This window comes from Dasypus novemcinctus, chromosome 24, assembly GCF_030445035.2.
Source record: "Dasypus novemcinctus isolate mDasNov1 chromosome 24, mDasNov1.1.hap2, whole genome shotgun sequence".
NCBI classification, from domain to species: domain Eukaryota; kingdom Metazoa; phylum Chordata; class Mammalia; order Cingulata; family Dasypodidae; genus Dasypus; species Dasypus novemcinctus.
Window position 1 is genome coordinate 19,098,011 of NC_080696.1, and position 25,952 is coordinate 19,123,962.

Sequence of the window (25,952 nt, forward strand, 5' to 3'; positions counted from 1 at the left end):
GATCTCACCAGTCACGTGCTCAGCAACTTTCCAAGCTTTATCTCAATTACTTCACACAACAATCCTGTGACATAGGCTGCATTTTTAGTCTCATTTGAAAGAAGGGGAAACAGAGGCAAAGGCTGGTTAAGTAACTCAATACACACTTGAACTTGTCTAGAGAGGAATGTTCACAGGGCCCAAGTTCATGCAGCATCCACGGTAAGCACCAAAGTGGAAGTGCCAGGCAGCAGGGCACATGTGCTTGTTGTTTTGATGGGCATTATCTGCCCTACTGCCGTGCCTGAATGGTGCCTGCTTTTCCACAGCGCCACCAGCACAGGGCTAAAACAGCTTGTCATCTTTGCCGATTTGGTTTAAAAAAATGTTATTTTCTGTCAGGCATTACTTATGTAGGGGAAGATCCTAAACTAACAACATTAAGACCCTTCCTTTTCTTAAACATTAATCTCAAACTTCAAAACTCAAATGACTGACTAATCTTCAAAGACTAATCTGGAGATTTCAGATCAGGCCCACTGTAGACCAAGGAAGAGAAGAGTGCCCTTGATTCAGAGGCTGAGGAGACCAGACCCAGTTCCTGTGATGGCCTGCCCTTCGCCAGCTCGAGGAGCGCTGCTCCAACAGACTGGCACTGCTATGCAGCAACCGGAGGAGGTGTCTTACCTTTTTGGTGAGGGAGTCATCGGAATCTGATGGCATCCGAGTGGAGACGTGAAAAATCACTTCCACAGTTGAGGTAGCATAGTAGGGGGCGGTCTGCCCTGTGCTGCCGTTGCGCTGAAGGCCACCCATGAACCCACAGTGGGTTGAGAGGTCCACCTGGGGCAGGTTGCCAAGGGGGAAAAGAAGGAAGGTCAAAAACAAGTTGTGCTTATCAGGAATGTCGACTGAAACCAAACCTAATTGTTTTTATTTCTGTAACTTCCTTTCTGACTGTAAACAAATTTAGACAAAATTAAAATATTAAAGGAATAAAGAGCATTACAAATGAAAGTGTTCTATGATCCTACCAATTAAAGAAAACAACTATGAAAAGTCTGGTGCATTGTTCTGACACTTCCCACCCCCAACAAACACATGCACACTGTTTTCCTCTGGGTCAGTGGTGAGGTTTTCTGCTTCCTCAGAGTGAGTGAGTGTGGCCCTTCCTTATACCTAAGGGAATGCATGAAGGCGTATCTCTGTAGGATGTTGGGTCAAGGAGTACAGATGTTTCACAATTTAACAGCTATTGCTACACTGCCTTATAAAGAGTTGTTACAATTTACCCATCGCCAAGTCTATGAGTCATAATTCATTTTAAGGCTATGACTTGACTGTTCATTACTTAGTCAGCACCTAACTCCAAATAAATTTTTTACGTTTCATGAAATGTAAAAGGAAAGCGTCTCTTCTAACATACTTGAAAGAAAGAAGAATTTCTTCTGTGCCAAATGCATCATCTATATAAAATTAATGTTCTAGTCTTTTCTTGAAACTTTCATGAAGAATGCATGGTTAGAAATTTTAAAATAAGCAGATTTAAAAATTTTAAATAATAAGAAGAGTAATAACTTTATCAGTAAGGAAAATGATGATTTACTGGAAGCATAATAACGCTTTTAGACTAAAACCTACTTGACTTCTTAGAAAGCGTATGGTGTTAATCTTCATGCACTTTATCATGTACCTCTCCATCTTTCCATTTGCTAACACTGAACTCACAGAGACAAGCTGCACTTGCTATTAAGGTACCTAAAGAAACCAAAAACGATAGTAAGAAAATTATTTCAGATACACTGATTTCACTTTACTCTGAATTCTTTTAGATTCTGAAAATGCATTTTCCTTTAGATTTATGTTCCAGGAGACGTGTGTGTATGTGTGTGTGTGTGTGTGTGTGTGTGTGTGTGTGTGTAAATGTATATATATTTCTATATCAGGCTATCATTTAGTAAAGAAAAAAACCAACTTTTTTCCATATCAAAATCCTCTTGGGATCTACTCTAGGATGGAAAAGTTGATATCTAAACTTATATACTATATCTTATTTTCATTCCAACTTTTGTCTTCATTCAACTTTCTTCATCTTTTCAACTCATCAAGTCACTGATCTCTTCTCTAATCTCATTGTGGTCAAAGCCATTGCTTCTCTGTCTACATCTTGTATTTTCTTACTACAAACTAAGGCTGGGTGAGCCCATCTAACTATTCAGGTCTGGTAAAATCAAATGAAATAAAATTAAGAGGAATTTTAAAATGAAACAAGTTCATGTAAAAAGAGCTGAAAAGCAACTAGTTGAAGATGCCAAACAATAATTTATTCAAATTCAGAACTCTACCCAGGCTATAGCTGCATATAAAAAACATCTATAAAATCTTATAAAATCAAGGTCTGGTTTACATACATCTTTAAGTAGTGCTGGTCCATTAACACCCACAGAAAGTAATTAATTACCTCCCAGCCAAGTCCAGCAACAAAGTCTTCATATGCTTGGCTTCCTCTTTCATTGGAGAGGATGGAACACTTGTCTTCTTGGCCTTCAGCAATGTAAAACACTGCGATTTTGTGCGTTTCACGGCTGTAAATTTTTAAATTTAATGATTCTTAGGTATGAACTTTTTCATGACTAGCCCCACCAGCGTGACTCCCATGTCAGAGCTCATACTGAAGGAGCACTCGACAAGGCTCAGCCCCTGGTCCCATGTATTCTTCCCAGGCATCCTAAAGAGATGGGCCCCATTACCCTCCCTCCCTTGTAGAGGTGGCTGAAAGGAGGCACAGGGAGGCCCAGGAGAAGCACACATGGCAAGAGAGACCAGCAGTGGAAGAAGGGCAGTCTGGCTCCAGAGACCACTCTCTCAAGCACACCCTTTGACAAGCTATCTCCATTCTTGGTGAAGAATCTTTGAAAATGTTTCAAATAGATACGCTGTAGGAATAGGTCAATGTGGTCCTCACGTTTCACTCTCCACACTATGAGATAAGGATACTGTGGTGTTCCCTGATGGGAAATGAACATTGGCAAGACTACATGGGAGACAGAATCTTCTAAGTAGAACAGAGTTATTTTCTTTGTGAGGAGAGTACAGACCCTGTGTTCTGATTATGCTAAGGGTGCCTGGGTATGTGTGGGGGGGAGTCATGCAAACTCTTTTGGCCATTCAACTCCTTCATCCACTTGCTCCATGATGGATGCAGGGTACTTTGCTATTACGTCAGATAAACATGATATACACTTTGAAGAAAGGTGCCCTGACTTTTTTTTTTAAAAACCATTTGTACATCTAGTATAGGTGTTGGCAGATAGTAGATGCTCAGTTAACCTGTTGAGCTGACCAGTGATATGCTGATATATATGGTTAAATTAATATTCAATTTCTACAAATTGTATCCTGGAGTAAAGTGCCAAAATGACTGGACCTATACCAAGCAATTTGGTGGTAGCTTAGAGCTGAAAACTCTATTCTTATTCAAGGAGAGCTTTAACTAAGAATCACTGATCCTACAGTTCCATCATCTAAGAGTTTTACTCTCTAGAGCCTCTATTTTTAAAAAAACTTGAATTACCACTTCCAGAGCAGATCCATTCTTCTCCTTATTTTTGCATTATGTCCTGAAAAATCTCATAGGAAAAACTCTCCCTTGAGTGTTCAAATAACATAAAAATATTTCTATTATTTACTTATTTAAAAGCTCAACATTGTAATCTAATTATACATCAATTTTGGTGGAATTTGTGCTCCAGATTATATCAAAATTGCAAATATTTCCTTCTACACAAGTTATTTTTCAAATAAGCAGAAATAATTGAAAACCAAAAATTTACATGTAATAGATATACTTGAAAATAAAATGAGAAAATATAGAAAGGAAAGAGAAGCATAAAAACTCATTTTGTAATTTCAACATATATGCTAAGAATACAACTGTTACCATTTTGGAATGTGTTTTTGCATGCAAATATGACAAGCTATTGTGTGCTCTCTTATGATTTTTTCACTTAAAGTATTTGTGAACACTTTTATACCATACGCTCTTACAAGAAAGTTATTAACAGTTATATAACATTCTGTGATACTAATATTCCATATTTTCATTTAACCAAATCCTCCTTATGGATGGTTAGGGTACTTCCAATTTTAAAGATGTGTTCACATTATCTTTAATAAATCCTTAAAATAAATTCATAAAAATAGGATTCCTTGGCTAGTGAAAATTTTTAAGGCTTTTTATACATACTGTCCTATTGCCATCGAAAGCCTGAGTACCGTGAAGATCCAGACTTGTAAAGTGCAATAATGTTGGGGGTGTCTCTCTCGATGGGGACAGAGGTTGTAAGGAGAAGGGACCTTTGAAGTGATGGATCTTTGGGGGACAAGGATCTACTGGCAACCTTGTACTCTCAGACCATCAGTCAACTTGTCTTCATGTAGCAGGGAGCCCTAAAATTGCAAAACCATTTACTTTCCTGAGAGACTGGCAGGTGACACTAATAGCCAGAGTGTGGCTGGCTTATTCTAATTGAAATAATTTGGGGGTTCAAATGCTAATACAGACAAAACCTATGACGCTTTCCACAAAAGGAGTAAAAAGTACAGTTACTCAATTTGAGCACCTACTATATGCCAAGGACTGTGCTAGATGTACAAATGGTAGAGGAAAAAAAGTCAATGCTCCTTTCTTCAAAGTACTTTTCATGTTTACCTGATTTAACAGCAAAGTGCCCAATATCCCTTCTGGAGGAAGGAGATGAAGCCCTCATGGTATCATGTTTCTCTAGTCTATAGACTCTGCATATATAAAAGCCATCTCAGGCTCGTCAAATATGTTTTTGTTTATTCTCCTTAAAGCCCAAGCTTTTCACACTGTGGCTGCTCACAGGACCCTGAGTCCTCCTTAACTCAACAGGGGAGCACAAGAGTGCTCAGCCCCCATGACTGACTGATGTAGGTGTAAGGAAAGGTGACCTTTAGTTGTAAACACGCATCAGATTTCACATCCTCCAAAATGTCAGCACTGCTAGCAGAGCTTGCAAGGGTACAGATGCAGTATCTGGCCTGGTGAGAACCAGCCTTTTGAAATGATAATTAGCAACATCAACAACCCTTCATATCCATAGGCTGCTAGAGCAATCCACAAAAAGAGCGGGTAATTCAGGAGCACAAGTACATAAAATCAACAAAGTTCCCCTTCCTCCCTAGAAGGTATTTTTCTTTCTTGTTAGGAAAAGACCAGAATAGGTCAGTTCCCTTGTGCTGTCATACTAAAAAGCCAAACAAAGAAAACAGGATTTCAACCTTCACCTTACATGTGGTGACAAGAAGGCATTCATATTTAAAAGAGGAGCCCACTGTAATTTGTACGTACATTCATCATACTATTCACATCACTGCTAACTTAACAATACATAAACGATAATTGCCAGATTGTCTCTACTTTTTCTAAGAAGGAACCATGCCTCGACAGCAGCAAGATAAATCAATATCAGAAAAAAGTAGAAACACCCCACAAGAACATTGAGGGGCAAGGTATGTTCTTTCCAGCTAACTGATCAATACACATGACAGTCTAGATTTCTCATAGTGGAAAGGCCCTAGACTTATTTCCAGTATCTTTCTTTTTTTTTTTTTAAACTCAGAAAAGAACCTTGAAAACACCTTTAACCATAAAATAAGTTGATACCCTTTCGGATGTCAAGTAGGCAGGACATCCAGGAGTTAGAGTGGTAAGTGAAGGTTAATCGGGGTAGAGAATTTGCCAATCAGCAAAGCTCTATTTTATTGCAACAGCACGCCAGGGAGCTAATTCAATTGTACCTCATGCAACTGAAGTGCATTAACACTCAACAAATTGGCCACAATTACAAGATACCAATGTGTTCCCTTAATACTCAGAAGCAGGGAATAATTCAGCATATGTTTAAAAAGCTGAGTTTGCACCCCAAGTGACTGCTTTTTTCATACTGGAGGACAAGAGGGAGAAGGAAATGAATCCCTGAGTTGTTCAGAAGGAATCCCTCAAAGAATTTCAATAGTGAACAGAGTCCCTCTACCGCTAGAGGAGCAATGTAAGGAAGAACTATTTCAAGTTTGTAACCTCTAGTGAGTTTTAAAAAATTCTTTCCACTCAAATCTATAGTCACAGTTTACCCTAAGACTCACTTAATGAATAGTATGGAAATAAGGCCTTTAAAAAAAAGACAGTGGAGCTGCTGGCTTCTCACCAAAGGATGGCTCCTGTCCCCAGGTACAATCTTTTAATCCTGTATATTTCTTTATGCTAAAACATGTATCACTGTCCACAAGAGCAGCCAAGACACCTAAGAAAAGGCTCTTTTGCAGAGAGAAGCATGTTTGGAATAGCCATACAGACACACTCCTAAGTCCATGAAACAGCTTACGCATGAAAATGTGGGTAGCTCAAAGAAGCGACAAGAAGTTCTGAATGGGGGAACAGACTTTGGCCCAGTGGTTAGGGCGTCCGTCTACCACATGGGAGGTCCGCGGTTCAAGCCCCGGGCCTCCTTGACCCATGTGGAGCTGGCCCATGCGCAGTGCTGATGCGCGCAAGGAGTGCCCTGCCACACAGGGGTGTCCCCCGCATAGAGGAGCCCCATGCGCAAGGAGCGCACCGGTAAGGAGAGCCGCCCAGCGTGAAAGAAAGTGTAGCCTACCGAGGAATGGCACCGCCCACACTTCCCGTGCCACTGACCACAAGAGAAGCGGACAAAGAAACAAGACGCAGCAAAAAGACACAGAAAACAGACAACCGGGGGAGGGGAGGGGAATTAAATAAATAAAAATAAATCTTAAAAAAAAAAAAAAAAAGAAGTTCTGAATGACTAAAAGACAGGTGGGAAGTTTGAAAAAACTGAAAAAGAGAAAGGTAATAAAGAAACAAAAGTAAAGAAAACCTCGATCTCTGTAATCCCCAATACAGTGGTCCACATAAATGATGTCCTTAGGGACATACAAAAGGACTTTTAAAAATCATCTGCCAAGTATTTCAAAGAAAATTCCAACTGGAATTTATTAATTATTGTGTTTACATCTAGTTCAAGAATTCAGATCACCAAAAAAGAATCACAGTGCAAATCTGATGTGCAAATAATAACGATGTAAACCAAGACTTTGCTTGAGAATGAACTTGAAGGATGTATCACCTTGCTCAAAAGTCTAAAATAAATCATAAAAATCATAGCAAAGCCACTTAAATATATGTAATGGTGAAAATATTTGCTCAGCATGTACATAAGTCATCACCATAAGTACCAAGCAGGGGAATGAAGTACCTTAAAAGGGAAGCATGACAATAGATGGAAGGAAGGAAGGGAGGGAAGGAAGGGAAGAAGGGAAGGAGGGAGAAGAAGAGGGAGCTTTAATTCCTCCAAATGACAGGGCAGACATGTCAAGATGTATTGGGCTAAAGCAGGGCTCTGCTATTTCCTTTCTTCTTCCTTCCTTCCTTGGCCATTTGGTCTTTTATGCCATCCTAGCAGTATTCTAAAGACTTACTCCAGCCAGCAACCGTACCATCATTTAAAACATGTAGCTCCAAATATATGAAAAAGTTCGTTAAGAAGTTTTTTAAAAAGGTAGTAAATAAAAGAGTGTGAAGAACTAAAAATAAAGAAGGAAAACAAGCTGAATCTTTTACATGACATGTGATAGAGTATGCAGCCAATATGTACTCTTTAGAAACTAAAAATTAAGGACGCAGTTTTTTCCTTTCAAAATATTTTATGCGCCTATTATGTATCAGGTATTACATTTACTCTTGAGTTAGGTATTTTTGGAAGCACACATTCCTTCAAACAAAAAACTTTTCATGGTTGTGATCTTTAGAATTTCTTCTAAGAGTGTATGAAAAGGAGTAGATTATATATATATATATATATTTAATTGTTAAAAGACACAAGTTTTAACCTTTCCAAAATTGTAGAACCACCACCACAGAATGCCAGTGCAACCATAGAATTCCAGTGGGGCAAAGCATGGAGTATAAAGTCAGAGTCACTTGACTTCAACTACTACAATTCTGTTGGTTATAAACAACCATAAGCAGGTTATTTAGTCTAGGTAACCCTTTGTTTCCTTATCTGAAAAAAAGGTTGTTGCAGAGATTAAATGCAAACATATGTCAACTGCCTGCTACATGAAAAGGTACTCAATAAAAGGCATATATTAGGTGGGAGTTCGAAAATCTGTGTAACTTAACAAACATAAGTTATTCTTTAAGGGTAAAAATATCAAAAGTATGGCATGTACAAATGCCATCAGATTCTAGGTTACAGAACTACCCTTGGGTGTCTCTGTAAGTGTATTCATGCCTGCAGTTCTGTTATCCAAGCATACCCCAAAATAGACAGGAATATAGTAGTTTTGTATACTTTCACATACCACTGACGGGAGTCCAAATTTTTTAGCTCTCTCAACAATTTTGAATTTTTCTTTAACAGGTGGAAATTCTTCCTATAAAGAAAAAACGACGGAAGAAAAAATCAAGTGGTCATAGACCAATCTTTTCCCTTTCTAGTCAATCAATCAATTAACCTATGCATCCATCCATTGCCCACATAATTCACAAAAGATTTATGATAGAAGCCTAGAGAATGAACTCCAGGCTCCTTAAACATTCAAAGGCACCAAAATTCCACAAATCCCGTTACTATCCAGGGACATTGGATGGGTTTGTGGCTAAAGGATGTGTAACCTGGATGCATGAAGCTGTGTCTCTGCTTTCACCATCAGCTCCGTTGGGGATATCTTTTTCCCAACTCTGTTTAAAAACTCCACTGCACTGTCAGGGTCCGGCTCACTGTACAAAGTAACATTGTCCTGTTACTTCCTGTTAGATTTAGTCATTTAAAAAAAACTCCCATGTCACTACGTCTTTCATCAGAGTTGAATCAACTCTTCCTCACCAGATCTAAAGTGAGACTGGGGCTTATTCACCTGACATAGTCCATTATCACTGTGCATGAAGATAGGAGAAAGAATGGACAAAGCAGTGATTAAAGAAAGATACACCCAAAATAATTCATATTTTTTATACTATACAACAGGTATTTGGAATCCTGGTTGTGTATCAGCAGAGCACAATTAATTTCATTTCTAACTTTAATTTTGCAGCAGAAAATAAACTGTAAATGTTGAAATAGATAAAAATCTCTATTATCACCTCCCTTATTCCCCAACCCCAAATTGATAAAAAGAAAAACCATGAAAACAATGATAAAATAACCAAAGGACTACAGTGCACTGTTACCTTCTGTCCCACGAATTCATTCCCAAATCACTGAGCAATAACCTGCAGAAATAAAAGGGTCCTCGTGGCTCCAAGGGTGTGGGCTGCCCCTGGGTAGTGACTCTCATCGTAGACTCTGAGATACACCTCTGCACATAGTCCTCTTCCTGCGTGTTCTGGCGCAAAATGACCTCTATGATGTCCTTCTCCTGCTCCCGGCTCATTCCGCACGGGGGTGGGGAAGGCTCATTGAGTTTTAGCTGCGATGGCAAAAGGCATTCAGGACTTGTGTGGCCGATGTTTTCAAGTAATTTGTCGAGGACATCATCTCCCTCCTCAATTTGAGAAAAATCTCTCTGAGGTTCAAACGTGTGATGATGCCAGCCCGAAATCAGAAACGAAGGATTTCTTCTGTTGTGTGCTAAGCAGCCTTCCAGAGGCCCATATAAAACGTTCCCATCCCAAGAGTATTTCCCTGAGATATCCCTCACGATTACTCGCACATCGGAGAGGGCACTCACTGGGGGCCTGCCTGCTGGCCCCTCTGTGGGTATTTGCAGGTACGAGATGAGGGTGCTGTCATTAAATACAAACAGCTGCAGGTTTGGGCTCCTGAACACCTCGGAGGACAGCTCGGAGGCCTCCACGTGGGCGTTGTCGTGGTGCTCACTGACCAGGCTGTGCAGCATGGCAGGACCCCCGGGCAGGGGGTAGTGCCCGAGGTGGTTCACCAGGTGGGCCATCACCATCCGAGCAGTCAGAGGAATCAGCTCCAAACTTCTCCTCCTCCTCTCTGTAAACATCAGGAAGGAAAATACAGAGACAGGGGTAAATAAAGACTGGACACCACCAGATTTCAACTGCTGCTTACAATGTTTGAAATTGTTAGTCTGGGAATTTTTTTTTTCTACTTATTTTCCTTCCCTCCTTCCCCCCTTTCCCCTTTCCTCTCTTTCATTCTTTTTGATACTAATTCTTGAATTTAAAAGCAAAATTTAAGTAGACTGTTAAAAGAACCAACTTAGGAAAAGATTTCATTCCGAAAGACATTTAATTCAGCAATAAGCAAGCAATAAGCAAGAGAATGGTCCCTGTCCTTAAAGAGCTGATTGTTCAGGGAGTTCTGGTGAGGTAGTAGGGGGTGGTGAGCCAATGTCCATATAGGCAAAAATCTATGATAAGGTGAAGGGTGTGGCTGGGCAGTGGAAGGACATGAGAGTGGTGCAGTGCTGGTCTGGGAGGAGGAGTAGGGTGGGGGGTTGGGTTAGACTATTCATGGAACTGGGGGAGGGTTGGAAGAAGGAGCAGGTGAACTCTGGGGATTTGCGGGTCTATGGTTAAAACTACAACAGGAGAAATGTTCTTTTGGCATGTATCGCAGGGGAGGGTTACTGATGTAGGGTGTTGGGTGTAGGGGGATATGTGAGATAGGGCAGACCTGGGCATGGTCTATGGAATATGAACGTGTTCATCTTGTCATAGTGTGTTATTTCAGTGGGTGGAGACCCACACAATAAACAAGAAAATATTAAACTCACATCCTGAGGAGTCCTGCTAGGTCCTCAATTAGAGGGACATGAATCTCTCAAGAACATAGGTGTTTAAGACAACAGACCAATATGTCAAGCCCTCAATATTATTGCAAATTAACTATGAAAGTTATTCTTCAAAAATTGAAACTTAGTGGTTACCATAGATTCTGAGGTGAGGGAAAGGGAAGAATAGAATAGACGGAACATAGGGAATGCTTAGGGAATTAGAATTGTTCTGCATGATCTTGCAATAACAGATAAAGGCCGTCTTAAATTTCGTCAAAACCTATAGAAGTGTATACAGTGCAAAATGTAACCTGTAATGTAAACCATTTATTATGCTTAGTAGCAGTGCTTCAATATTTGTACATCAGTTGAAACAAATATACCATCCACATGTAAAAGTTTATTATTATTAATAGAGCATAGTGGAAGAGGGCAAGGATACTGGGTATGTGGGAATCCCTTATATTTTCTTTGTGACTTTTCTATAACCTAAACCTTATTTGAAGATAAAATGAAAAAAAAAAAAAAGACACTGGGGGAACATATGGAAGAAATTATCCCTGTACATATAAGAAAACAGATCTTACAGTGATGAAAGAAACAATGTGAAAAATTTTTTTCTTTTATTTCAAACTTTTTCTTTTTGTATTTTATTTGTTATTTTAAAAATTATTTTTATTTTCTTATTAATTTTAATTGGTTAATTTTTTGGCTTTGTTTTTTGAGAGGGTTTAGATTACAGAAGGGTCACAATTGTGGCAGGGAAGGATCACTGGTGTGGGGTGTTGGTGATGGGGGAATATGTGGGGACAGGTACACATGGGCATGCCTCCAAGGCATATGATTATGTCCAAGTATTCATGGGGTATTGTCTCGGTGGTGGAGACCCACACAATAACTGAAAGAATACTGCATTCCCATCCTGGGGAGTCCTGCCATTCTTTAATATAATATAATGGCAAGAATCCCCCAAGTACATAGGCAGTACCTAGTGGAGGAAGACAGACCATTAGACCACATCCTTAATAGTGATGATAGTACCTATGATTCGTTTATAGTTTCCCTATACATGGCTCTTCTGTCTCTTTTATTTGAACCCATAATTAGTGCTATACTTGATAAATATATGTCCCAGAGACTTAAATCTTTGGTCCATCCATATGCTGGTTGAAGCCTAAATCTTAGCAGAGTTGCAACACATACTCTCCAGTTGATCGGACTCACCCAGGATAGCTAACAGTGAGATGATGATGGACAATGCCCATCCCAAGAAACAGAGAGTGTGCAACTGCAAGCAAGACAGTTCTATTCATCTGCCCCGTGAGATCTAAGTCCCCTCTCAATTAGAAACAAAGTGGGCATCACCATTCCCAAATCCTCAAGATAGGGAATGAACAATGGACTAAAATAGACTTATTATTACTCTAGTAATGGAAGAGCTTGTATCATTGATATAAAGGCAGAGGTTCTGAGGAGAGGAAGAGGGAAGAATAGGTACAAGATGGGGGCATTTTCAGGGCATTGGAATTGTCCTGCATAACACTGCAATGATGGGTACAGGCCATTATACATTTTGCCCAAACCTATAAAATTGTGTGGGCAGAGTGTAGACTATAAGTAAACTATATTCCATGGTTAGTAGCAATATTTGTTTATCAATTGTAACAAATGTACCACACTAATGAAAGGTGCAGTTCATGTGGAAAAGTGTGAGAGGCGGAGGGGGTGGGGCATACAGGAATTCCTTGTATTTTTGATGTAGCATTTATGAAATCTAAAGCTTCTTTAAAAATAAAAAATACATACATTAAAAAAAAAAAAAGATTCCATAGCCAGAGAGGACTGCAGAGCTGTTAGCAGGTGGCTGGGAGAGGAGCCAGAGAAGGTAACTTGCTCCCCTTAGCAGGGTTTAGGGAAACCTGATAAGGAAATAAGTCAAGCCTATAACTACTTAAATATATTTGAAGCAATCTGTTCTATAATCATTGTGATAATTTATGTTTTATTAAGATATTTTAAATATTTAAGAGAATCTGACATTGTAAAAATGAAGGAAATACTTAGAAGGCTTTAGTTCAATTTATGGTTGATGATTAAATGCCCAATACAAAAAAATACAAAACTGTACAGAAAGAATTGGACCACAGCATGTGTGTGTAAGTGAGCCTTGTAAAATGAGGTATAAGGGAGAAGGAGATATATTAAATGTGTTAAGTGTAGACTGAAGTAACTACTTAAGCTTGTGAATAGTTAGGGAAATGTTAATCTGTCAAATTTATGAAAGAATTGCACATTAATCCAAGAATAAGTAAAAATGAAATCTTTTAATTTTAACAAAAAATGTCACTAGAGTTTTAAATAAACTAAGATTTATAATAGTTGGTTTTAAACTTCACAACATGAAAAACCAAATATTACTTAAAAAGTAAAAAAACTATAAATATATTTCTTCATGCTAAATGCCCTCCCCTTTGGACATTAAATTTTAAGTGACTTATTTATAAAGCATCCATTGTATCTTGTACAAATCCCAGGCCACAATCAAATCCCAGGACCTAAGAAATTGTGTGATGAACAGGAACACAAGAGTGTCCTGAGCTTTTTTCCTTTTTTTTTTCATTTCAACAAGAAATCATCTGTATTTAATAATGCAAAATAAATGTTCACATCAAAAACTCAATTTTTAGAAGGAAAGAAGGGCCATCTACTACTCTTTTTCTGCTACCTTAATAGAAGTATTTATGATTTCCACGTGGCTAAGGAATTTAAAACACCTCAACTAAGTTCCTGGAATTTGCAGTTACGAATGTTTCTACTTTTGTGTCCATCACGCCAATCATGTAAATGCCAAACTCAACAAACATGAAGCTAGTTGGTCAGTTTACCCGGTAAGGTACTTCATAGGGCTGACACAGTGGTGCAGCTTAATGGTATAGATCCAATGTGATAAAGCCCAAAGCAGACAATAACAAATAGAAAATAAATGTCCCTCTACTTTTACTCACATAGGTTGTACTTCCAATGTGAGATAAACATAAATTTATATTTTATGAATGTATTCGAATTCTATAATAGGAAATCAACCTGGAGTCACACCAATCATACCATACATCATGGGGAATGGATGTAACTCAGGTGGCTGAGCACCTGCTTCCCATGTCCAAGGCCCTGGGTTCAATCCCCAGTATCTCCTAAAAAAAATTCATAATTCATGACAGAGCCAATAAAATTCCCCAATATTTTGGGTACTGAAGTCAGGAAAAGGCACATTTGAGAATGTTACTGTTCTTCCCTGGCAGACTTCAACTGAATGAACTGTCTGTGGGCTCCTGAAAAATAAAGAAAAAACCTAGAATCTCTTACAGGAAAAAAGTGAACTATTAAAAAAAATTCCCAAATATTTTTGTTTTTCTAAATTTAGAGATGAAATACGAAAGTCCTTTAACTTTCATTTTTTAAAGCCAATCCCGTCCTTTTTAAAAAGCAATTAAGTATTGAGTAGAAATCTGAGCACTTCTGCTCCATTAGGGACATCTTTGCACAGGGAAACCATGGGGGGTCCAGCAACCACAGCTGTAGGTAGTTGAGTTTCTCCTGTTTGTGATTCTACCTAAAAGGAGGAATTATATCAAAGAGTAGGCAGTGGTCTATGAAACAAACATTCGGAAAGAAGAGATAAAAAAACATAATATTTATTAGAAATGCTATCTAATTAGAAATGGTTTGGTTATGAATGGTCAATTAGGATACTAGAAACCAAAATATGAGCATATTTTGTTTAACCTAAAACACCTAAGCTATACCTATATTTTGCCTCTTCACTTCTCACAGGATGCAAACACGCAACAAGAGTGTGCATGCTTTTAAACTTCCTGCTTTTTTATTTAGTCATAATTAATTGTCATAAGGTCCTGAGGTTTTCTGGGAAATTAATATTCAAGTCAAAGAGTGTTGTACATTTTTTAAAAAGTGGCACAAAATTTAAATGTGCATTTTTCCTTTTTCACTAAACTATCAATTTTCTGCCATTTTTAAGTGATGAATCGTAATACGTGATATAATCGTTTCAGGTACAGCCATGTGAGATGAGTACAAATTAATGACTTTAGGAAAAAGCAAGCTAATTTTCTTCAAAGACAATGGACTGCAAGATAGGAAACAATCAAAGAAATGGATCAAGGGTCATTCTGATCATTTAATGAAAATATGAGTTGGATTTAAAATTGTAGAACAAAGTCAAGAAAATATTGCAGTTTAACAGAACAGCAGATCTCAAAAAAAACCACAACTAATTGATTAAATTGTTAATCATTTAACCACCAAAACTCAAGATAGGAGTCTTTAGTCTACTCTTTGGCAAAATCTCAGAATAACAATATGATATTTCAGAAACTTGGTATTAAATCTTAGATGTGGATTCCTCCTTCATTACTGACTTCTCTGCCCATGGGAATATCCCTTAAACTGTTTGCTCGTCTATAACATATAGCTAAAATCTGGATGGGCTCCAAAGCCCCTGGTCCTAATTGCCTGACTGCCACCCACTTTTGCCTTTTTCATCCTCACCTCACCCATCCCCTTCATTGTAGCCTACCTTTAACCCCATATTCTGTCGTCCTGGCAACTCCTCCCTGGACCTGCCTGCTCTTTACTTCCTCTCTCCACCACAGCCCCACCAAAGTGCTCTCTCTCAGTATCCTACATGGTCATCACACAGGTCACTAGGTCACATTATCTGCCTATAGACCACCACTTAGCTGAAAGTGCTCTGGCAAAACCCACTGCCCAACAGTCAGAAAAGCAAACAGCTCCTGTTTTGTTCTCACCTTCCATGAGCTTTTCAAAGCCTGACACTGCTGACCTTCCTCTACTCCTTACCCGATTTCTTCCCCTGCTAACCAAGATGACTTAGTTCTTTTTCCATTTCTGACTTTGCTTATTTTTTTCTATTAGAGAAGTTGCTGGTTTATAGAAAATTCATGCAGAAAATACTGAGCGCCCATATCTCACCTTCTCCCTCCTACAAACCATCACCAACACTTTGCACCAGTAGTGGAACTCCTGTTGTAACTGACGAAGCAACATTAACGATACTCTATAGCATACATTAGGGTTCACTGCTTCTGCTGCACAGTCCTATGCTTTCATATATTTGTTAGTAGAATTTCATTCTATTAACATTTATACAAACTCAAGTTTCCCTTTCAATCACATTCAAACACACAATTCAGCAGTGTCAAGCACATTAAAAATGTGCCACCATCACCACCATCTACTACCAAAACTTCTCCACTGCCCAAACTTCTGTACCAATTAAACATTTATGCCCCATTCCTTACCCTTACCTGGCTCCAGGTAACCTGTATTCTAGTCTCTGACTTTATGAATCTGTGCATTGTAATTATTTCAAATCAGCGAGATCATATGACATTTGTCTGACTTTGCTTTTCTAGTAACATTCCTTCAATCCTTTTCTTTTAAGCATGTTTTTATATCCTAACCCCACCCATTCTTGGGCCCAGCTTTTTAACTAGCAAATTCCATAAAATTTTCACAGATGATCTAAAAACCCACATTTTTAAAATCTTTTTTTTTGTTAACTTTTAATTGTGAGGCAATTGAAGATTCACGTACAGTTGTAAGTGATAATACAGAAAGATCCAGAATACTCTTCGCTCAGTTTTCGCCAATGGTAACATCTTTCGTAATGATAATATAACATCACATCTAGGAAAGTGATATTGATACAATCCACCAACATTATTCAGAATCCATCAGTTTTACATGCATTCCCATGTGTGTGTTTGTGTGTGTTTAGTTCTATGCAATTTTATCACACATGTAGAAGACACACCCACATTTTTATTCATATTCCAAGGTCCAGAAATGGGCTCTTGTCATTTTGGAGAGGGGAGTGGTTGAAGAAGAAATACAGGGAAGCAGACTTGGCCCAGTGGTTAGGGTGTCCGTCTACCGCATGGGAAGTTCGCAGTTCAAACCCTGGGCCTCCTTGACCAGTGTGGAGCTGGCCCACGCACAGCGCTGATGAGCGCAAGGAGTGCCTTGCCACGCAGGGGTGTCCCTGTGAAGGGGAGCCCCACGTAAAGGGGAGCCCCATGCGCAAGGAGTGTACCCCGTAAGGAGAGCCGCCCAGCGTGAAAGAAAGTGCAGCCTGCCCAAGAATGGTGCCACACACACGGAGAGCAGACACAAGATGATGCAACAAAAAGAAACAAAGATTCCCGTGCCACTGACAACAACAGAAGCGGACAAAGAAGACGACGCAGCAAATAGATACAGAGAACAGACAACCGGGGTGGGGGGGAGGGGAGAGAAATAAATAAATAAATAAATCTTTAAAAAAAAGAAGAAGAAGAAGAAGAAATACAGTGGGCCCTATGTCCTGACAAAGGCTGGCTGATATCCTTTTGCATGGAAAACCCCTTGGTGCTACAAATCCATAAACTTGTCCTTCTGCATTAAGTCCACCTCTCCATTAGATATAAAGCTTCCAGGGAATAGGAGATGAACCTTTTCTGTGTGTATTCCATAGGTCTGAGACATTTAGGCTGTCAATAATACAAACACCATTTGTATTAGTCAGCCAAAGGGGTACTGATGCAAAATACCAGAAATCTGTTGGCTTTTATTAAGGGGATTTATTCGGGGTAGAAGCTTACAGTTATCAGGCCATAAAGCAAAAGTTACTTCCCTCACCAGTCTACGGCCACATGTTAGAGCAAGATGGCTACTGACATCTCTTGGGTTCAGGCTTCCTGGGTCCCTCTCTTCTAGGGGTTTGCCTCTCTGGGCTCAGCTGCTCATTCTCTGGTCTCTGCAGCTACAAACTATCAGGCGAACGGCTCCTCTCTCTTCCTGAGGCCTTCTCTCTTTCTTCATGACCAAGCTCCTCTGTGTGCTTACTTCCTGGGGCTCTAGCTCAAAACTCTAACCTCCCTTCTCTGCAGTGTGGTTTCTCTGTGAGTCCCTGCCCATCAAGGGGGTGGGGATACAACGTCCTACTGACGTGGCCCAATCAAAACTTTAATCATTATTTAATCAAATAGAAGTAAAACCTCTGAATCCAATACACTCTAAGATGCCCAGAGGAAAAGACCAGTTTACAAACATAATCCAATATTTCTTTTTGGAATTCATCAATAATATCAAACTGCTATACCATCTCAATAGCTAAGATAGGAAAAGAGAGAGGAGGAGGAGAAACAGAGGGAAAAAAAACAAGGAAGGCAGAATTTGCCATCACAGAGGACTCTAGACCAGGATTTCAACAACTAGATTTTTAAAAAAACTCACAAACAAGCATGAATAAAAGGCTATAATCTTTCCTTATCTCACTCACAAGAATTCATATTCTGAAGAGTACTCACCCTCTTCAACAGTAAGCAGGTTGCCTAAATCTGCTGATGAATGATATTGGACTGGCTCAGAATTCTTAACGTTTGACAGCTGCAGAAAAGGGTCATAATCTGAGGATGACAGGTCAGCCAGGGTCAGTGTGTAATGACTCTGTTGGGTGTATGTACTCGAGCCACACACGCAGCAGTGCAGGACCTGGGAAAAAAGAAGGGGTTGAGACCCTTGATGCTGCTAACTCACTGTCTCCTGATGATGGATCCAGCAACCACAGCTCTGAGAAGGTAGAAGTTCTGCTTGGCCATATTTAGAAACATCAAATCCTTTCCAGTCTAAGATATCTTCTTGCTATTAGCAAGTTTATTTACACCATTATACATCAATGCCAGTAAATTTATCCTCAAGACAAAAGGAAAGCAAAAATTAAAAAGTGCTTATTTCACCATTCTGCGTGGTTGACCATACGTAGATCCTACCCCAGTCTACCAGAGGCAACACAAGTACAAGGAACTATGTCAGGAGATAAATTGCTGTGGGATAAGCCACAGGCTGGACCAGCACCACTGAGGCGGAGGGGAGTGTGAAAGCAATCAGCAGAGGTTGCTAACCTACTTCATAACCGGTTGGGAATCTAGCTTAGTACACCATGATACGAGGAACGGTAAGGGCTAATTTAGTACAGTTTTCTAAAGTACAATTTAAGACAAAGTAAATTTAGTACAAATTTTTAAAGTACTCTTATTTTCCCAAGATTAGTTTCCTGAAAGATCATTGGTTGTTTAAAAATTGCAGTCAATTGAATGTCTGTGTTCTCTTGGTAGTACTTTTGTACACATAGGAGCCACGCAAACAGAAATCATCTTGAGTATCCTGGAATATATAAATGAGGTAGTAATTGCGCCGAATTTTACTTTTTTGATCACAAATTCAGGAACATGAACAATATTCAAGAAATGAAGGAATTATCTTTGGGTTAAGCATATTTAGATAAAGTACATTCATTTCTAGATGACTAGCTCTGACTCACCCCCATGGCAGGAGACCCTGGGTTCAGGAACCCATTGTGGCCAGCAGGGGGCAGCCACATAGATATGTCCTCTTTCTCGCAGAAAAAAATAGTCTAGGAAAGTCTCTTTACTGGACTTTGCTATCTTAATGTAAAAATTGAGCTTCTGCATTGAGAGGATCAATTCCTATTAATCAAAATGCAATAAATATAGGAAATGCAAATTAAAGCTGCAATGTACTAGCACCATGCACCTACAAGATAGTACCAAGTATTAGCAAGAATGCAAAGTGGCCATAATGCTCAGATACTGCTGGTGGTGACAATATAAATGAACACAACCACTCTGGAGCTTTAGGGCCCTTTCTATTAGAGCAGAGCATATGTATTTCAGTAAATATGTATACTCCCTAAGTATACATCCAACAGAAACATATGCCTATGTGTACCAAAAAACATGTACTAGACTGTGCACAGATTTTTTTTTAATGATTCAAAACTCTAAACTGCCCAAATGTCCATCAACAGTAATAAATTGGGTAAACAAATTGGGCTTATTCTCAGTGTGGAACATAGCAATAAGAACAAAAAATCTACAGTTATTCACAACAGTCTGAATGAATCTCTCAAAAATAATATTGAGTGAAAGACACCAGGCACAAAAGAGCACATATTGTAGGATTCCATTTATAAAAGTTCAAAAATAGACAAAACTAATCTATGCTGACAGTTAAGGTCAATACAGAGGGATATTATAAAGGGCCCAGGGCAAATGCCATACCTAGTAAACAGTGGCAGATGAAATTAGAATATTTTACATACTATAAACTGATGGGATAATTCATTGAGGGGATATATTTCCTTAATTTTTTGTTAAGATTATATGTAGCAAAAGAGATTACTGGGACCATTGAGCTTTGTGCCTCTGACAAACAGATTTTGTCAAACTAATGCTGTGGGAGTTTCCGCATGATAAACAACCCATTCTTAAATTAAGTAGATACAGACTACGCTCCCTGAATACTGGGGGCTTCTGACCAAACTACAGTTGCCTGCAGGTGACAGCCATGATTTTACATGCACCTTTAATGTGCTAACTCTTGCTTCTTGACAATGACATCTCTTTTGTTTTCAGTCCTGAGCTATTCCATTGTATTTTTGTTTTGTAATATTTAGCTTACCATAACTCCTTTTTGAAAGGGCATAGATAAGTAAATAAATGCATGAGACACTGATAATTCTCTGAGGCTTAAGTCTACCTTCTCCATCCCCAAGGCCCAGGGGAGACTCACCCTGTAGATATAATCCAGGAGGGGGACTCTGGACGCCGGCTGCTCCTCCAGCACCGCCGTGGACACTGGGTGGAGAAGGGTTTTCACTGGCAAGGCCATGCACCAGTCCAGGAGGCAGAGCAGCAAGGATACAATAAACTGGAAGAAGAGACATGCACAGGGCCTCATACCAGTCTTTTTATATCTCTCTCTATATACAATACCATACATTTAAAAAAGCAAACAAATGTGCCACCTACCTTCTTATCTGTTTCCACTGAGGAGTATTCTGCACTTGGTAAAAGAAAAGCAATTGTGGCCACAAGGATCTATAGAAAAAATAAATCCCAATAAGACAGACCCCAGGAATAGTTTTGGAAGTCATATGTTAAAAGCCCCAAGATGGCCTGGAGACTAGACCAGCTTAATGCCAGCTCACTAGAAGAGAGTGATGAAAAGCAATGAGCCAGTTTAGGGAGATGTGTGATCTTGAAAATCAGGAGAAGGCAATGGGGCCATGCCTGGGTTCTATTTCACTTCGTTGCGGGGAAATTGGGGGTCCCAGAGGAAAGAAGGGTGATTTCTCTGCATTCCCCCAATTATGAAAATGCTGGCTATTATTCTAGGTCTCCACCTATTGACCTGGATTTCTCAAAATTATTCCCATTTAGATGACAAATTATATGGTCACTCTAAAATCCAGCTTTGCATTTTGTCATATTTTATACTCCTATGCACAAAACTCTACTTCACTGGAGGTCACTCAAGGTAAAAGATGACTTGTGATTTTTTATGTAACCCTGAGAGAACAAAGTGATCTCACCAGTGAAATTTGTCTAGAGCTCAGAGAAAATAAATCCATATTGCTCCTTCCTTCTCCCTGTAATACCACATGGGGACAAATCAAATTTCCTCGAAGAGTTACCACTGGATGTGTAAACAACAGGGCATGTTTTGAAAAGTGCAGCAATAAAAGCTGGCAGGAATGGATGTGCCTTCCCACCAGGAGCCTATGGAAATAGGAGGGTCATGTACCAGCAAAGCACCCTTGACTGTATCAGATCTCCAGGATACTGTTGTTGAGATGCTTCCTGTCCTTTCCTGTTCTTCTCTTCCACGGACTCCCCCAATGGAAGTGATTATATTAGCCATCCCATTACAGCTGGGCAATTGTGCTTACAGCAGCAGCTCTTGCCCCTTCAGGAGGGCACTGTAACCAGGTGCCTACACCTTGTTGCCACCATCTAGGTTATGTTAGATAAATGAAGCCCAACCTACAAAAGGCCTGTTTGCTTTGATTGTGACTGCCTTTCAAATGCCCCAAGTATAAACCTGGGCCCTGGCACACTGCTGGCTTCTTTATACAGTGCCTGAAATCATAGCTTAGAGGGACCAGCTCAATTAATGTGAAAATGAATGAGTCATATGGCAATTTAAGAGTAGGGTCTCTGACAGTTATTTGAGTGTATATAATTAAATATTAAACATAATAAAAAGGAAATGCTTATGTTTTAAGAGAAAAAGACCTACTTCTGCTATTTTCCGAGGCAGAGAGACTTCAAACATCTGAAGCTTTTCCCAGTAGGAAACCAGCAACTGCAGAACATCACAGGCTACCTGAGCCACGATTTTGTTAGGAAACTACAAAAGGAAACAAAACCCAAAATCAGATAACATAGTTGAACTTGTGCAATATCCTAAGGAAGAACAAAGCAGTTATTTCTTCACAGATTCATAGAGGGTTATAATAGTTTCTTTTGCATTAAATTCATGAGAAATATGTCCTATAATGAGATGGTTTATACATGACCACATGACCATTCTACAACTGTGTCTCATCTAGCATATCTATAGTAATTTATGTAACATTCTATTGAAACAACTATTTGTTACTTAATCATTTGGAAAGTAAATCCATAATATCAAATGCCTTATTCAGAGTACATAAATCATAATTTTGACAAATAGAGGAAACTAAAATGTAGTACATTATTTAGTATTGACTTGTGCTGAATCTTTTAACAAAAATCTTACTCATTCTCTCATTAATAAAACTTGACTAACAGTTCTACTAGGTAGATGCTGTCTTCATTTTACAGATAGAGCAACAGCAATTGATCAAATGAACTTAACCTATATGTGTGAAATAGTAAGAAAGGTAGAAACTATGAAGAAAGAATATACAAACTATGCTCTATTTCATGACTTTGAGTATGTTTCCTAAGTATGCATTTAGGTCCTCACCAAGGTCTTCTGGACGTTTCCACCTCTCATGAGACGGCATGCAGAGGGGCAGTTCCTACAAGGACCCTTGGCCACCTCACTTTTTCATGGTGAGGGGGCATGAAAGGGATAAGGGCACCCTGTGCCTTCCCCCACCCAGAACTGGGGGCTCCACTGATATGCATGACTCATTATCAAGAGCAGAAAGGTTTGACACTGATCCTGAGTCTCTGTTGCCCTGGATACATAGCCACTGGTTGGCATTTGCACCACCACAGAAAGGTCAGCATTTAGTACTGCAGTGATAAATGCACAGGATAAGAAAGAAGGTAAGAAAAGCGATTAACTACAGAATAGACAGTTACTGATGGCTCCTCGCTGGCAGGTGTAAGGTGAAATCATGGTGTATGTATATCTGCCTTGCTCTGGCCATCCAGACCCCAGATGACCTGATCCCCACTGGCCTCTTTTCATCCCTCAAACAGTCTGGATTGTTTCTTTCTCAGGGTCTTTGCTCCAGTTCCAGGTTTTGCCTGGGACACTCATCCCCAGGTCAGCACGCCGCTGGCACTGCTTCACCTTTCAGATCATGCCCTAATGCCATCCCCACAAGGCTACCATACCCATCTAAAAGATAGCGGCTCACTTGTCCAGCATTTCTGCTCTGTCCTGTTCCCCTATTCTATTTCTTTACTGGTATTAAGGGCTATTGGAGCTCATCGTTTGAGTAGGTCTGCTGGTTCCTCTGTGTGCTATTTTCCTGCACATCTTGTCCGCCACTGCATCCCTAATGCTTAGTACGGTCCCCTGAAGGAAAAAGCGTGGCATATCTGAGGTGAAGATGGAACACGGAAAGAGCAGAAGAACGTGAGCAGGCTCTGGGTGTGTTTCTGTTGCTTGGTGGTGGCCAAGTCATGGGGTAGAAAGACAAAGCTGGCATGGCTCTTAACTCTTTAGAAGACAGAAACAGAAGAGGAAAGTAATGAGATGAGAGCATTGGCACACAAATTCAGGGGCTAGGGGCAGAAAGGACTGAGGACAAGACGACGAGGGTGTGAGAAAGAGAGAAGCAGTCAGACAAGAGAAAACTTGAGGAGGCCTGGGCAGAGGGAGGGAGAACTGAGCTGAGCCTGGAAGGTGGCAGAGGGGGGTGGTGCTTTGCTGCAGCAGTCGGCAGCATGGCACCGGCACTAAGGCAGGGCACATGGTGGGATGAAATCACTCATTCCTTTGTTCAGCCATTCATCATTCACTCATCCAGCAGAGTCCTGGAGTAGTGACAACATGCCAGTGCTGAACTCAGAATGTGGGACACAATGATGAATGTTTTCTCTTAGATTTATGAGCTCTGTCCTTTAGTAGAATAACTTAATTAGAACAGCCACATGGGGAATCAGGGGCGGCAGAAGTAGGTGGGAGGAGAGAAGAACTATCCCCAGGGACTGGGTCTTCAGTCATTGCATTTTCCTCTGTTATAAATAATGGTTAAAAAATAGGACTTCGCAGGGAGGCCTTCTTCGCACTTTGATTTCTTAGCAGTTCAAGCTGAAGCCAGCTCCCTGAGTCTCCTGTTTATTTCTTTTCTCTACTTTTCTTTCAGGAGGTACTGGGGATTGAACCCAGGATCTTGTACGTGGGAAGCAGATGCTTAACCACTAAGTTACATCCACTTTCAAATAAGAGTTGGTTTTTTTGTTTGTTTGTTTTTAAGAGGTACTGGGTATTGAATCTGGGACCTCATACATGGGATGCAGGTGCTCAACCACTTGAGCTACATCTGTCCCCCTGCCTTATTTCTAAGGTGGGAAGAGCAATAGCATCTATCAAGGCTGGGGAGGACTCAACATGACCTCAGTCCCCATACGATGCTGGCACAGGCCTGACAGAGCATGAGGGCTCCAGATATAATCAGGCTATTTTTTTCTGCTGCCTTAGCTTTTTCCCCATAATTGTAGAAAAATGCAGAAATGTTTGGAAATGTATAGAAGTACAAAGAAGAAAATATAAACCATCCCTCTATTCTGTTATCAATTTCTGCCTCTCTTCTATGTTATTCAGAAGTACACACACACACACACACACATTCAGTTATTAACAGCTTTTCTAGGAAAGGGGTAGAGGTGCACGAACCATATTATATTAAATACCCACACTGAGATTTCAGAAAAAATAAAATTTGAAGAACAGATCTAAGATCTGAGAAAACTGGGTATTTAAAAAAATGAATTAGGGTGTACACTGATACACAATATCTGTGCAGCTTTTTCCACTTTAACAATTCTAGGTAAACATCTCCATGGCTTTGGCAGTCGGGGATGCCTTGCCCACCTCAGCTTTGCAAAGGCCCTGGCACAGGGCCACAGCATTCTGGTTTTGATTCTGGTCAAGTTACCTATTTTCCCAGTCAGCTCCATTTCCTCATCTCTGGAGTGGAGGTAACAGGTAGGATGGTTCTAAGCATTAAGCATGATGACAAAGGTCAAGCACCAGCACCCTGCTCAGGTCAGAGGTAGGACTCTCCAACGAGATATTTAATGGTTATTTATTTATTTATTTAAACCATTGAACAAATATCTTCATTTAATGGTTTTCCCATTCCTCATCAGGGGGACCAGCAGCAAACCAGCACCCCTCCAGGTGCTGTGCAAGAGAGAAGATGGGGAGGATGAGGTGAAAGTCTTCCAGGTAGGAGAAAGAAGACGGAGGAAGGCAGGGGGCTACAGAACAAGGGCACACTTGGGGAACAAGAGGCACCAAGTCTGGACAGAAGGAAGGGTGGATGGGGAGGACTGCTGGTACATCAGGCTGCAAAGGAAGGCAGGGGCTGGACCACAGAGGCTGGACCCAGGCCAAGAGCACAGGACACCACTGGCCAGTTATCCTGTGGCTAGAAACCGGTAATGCACAGAAAGCCTCTTGCACAAAGTGTGGCACAGGGGCCATCAGTGGCCTGATGACTGGCACAAACATCAGCTGTAATTGCTGTAACTATCACAGCTGCATGGGACATAGCCAAAGCCTGGAGGCTGGTGTCAGGTGGACGGTTCAGGTTTTGAATTCCATCTCAGCCAGGTTTTGAACTTCAGTTTGGCCAGGTTTTCACTCTGGAGCCTCCAACAATTTCCTTAACCCTCCTACACCTGCCTCACTACTGAGAAACTCCACAAAACCCTTAGCACCCTGCCAGGCAGAAACCAGGCACTCAGGAGGTGGTAATAAGAGCAATGCTAATTACCACCACAATTTCTAAGCAGGAGCCAGAAAAGGACCTGGCAGGATTTGACCTTGGTGAAGGGAGCACCCTAACA

At 40.2% G+C, this 25,952-nt stretch overlaps 1 protein-coding gene across 4 annotated transcripts in view; it reads right to left on the reverse strand.

Annotated features, from left to right (window-relative positions):
* Nucleotides 1-25,952, reverse strand: part of RALGAPA2 (Ral GTPase activating protein catalytic subunit alpha 2) — a 321,127-nt gene that overhangs the window by 119,283 nt on the left and 175,892 nt on the right. For all 4 annotated transcript variants that reach the window (XM_004447756.3, XM_071211588.1, XM_071211586.1 and 1 more), the window contains 8 exons: nucleotides 21,952-22,062; nucleotides 20,682-20,750; nucleotides 20,443-20,580; nucleotides 18,159-18,342; nucleotides 9,254-10,025; nucleotides 8,386-8,457; nucleotides 2,441-2,564; nucleotides 667-822 (listed from right to left, as the gene is read on the reverse strand). In XM_004447756.3, the coding sequence (XP_004447813.1) occupies nucleotides 667-822; nucleotides 2,441-2,564; nucleotides 8,386-8,457; nucleotides 9,254-10,025; nucleotides 18,159-18,342; nucleotides 20,443-20,580; nucleotides 20,682-20,750; nucleotides 21,952-22,062 (1,626 nt within the window). The remainder of the gene's footprint in view (nucleotides 1-666; nucleotides 823-2,440; nucleotides 2,565-8,385; nucleotides 8,458-9,253; nucleotides 10,026-18,158; nucleotides 18,343-20,442; nucleotides 20,581-20,681; nucleotides 20,751-21,951; nucleotides 22,063-25,952) is intronic.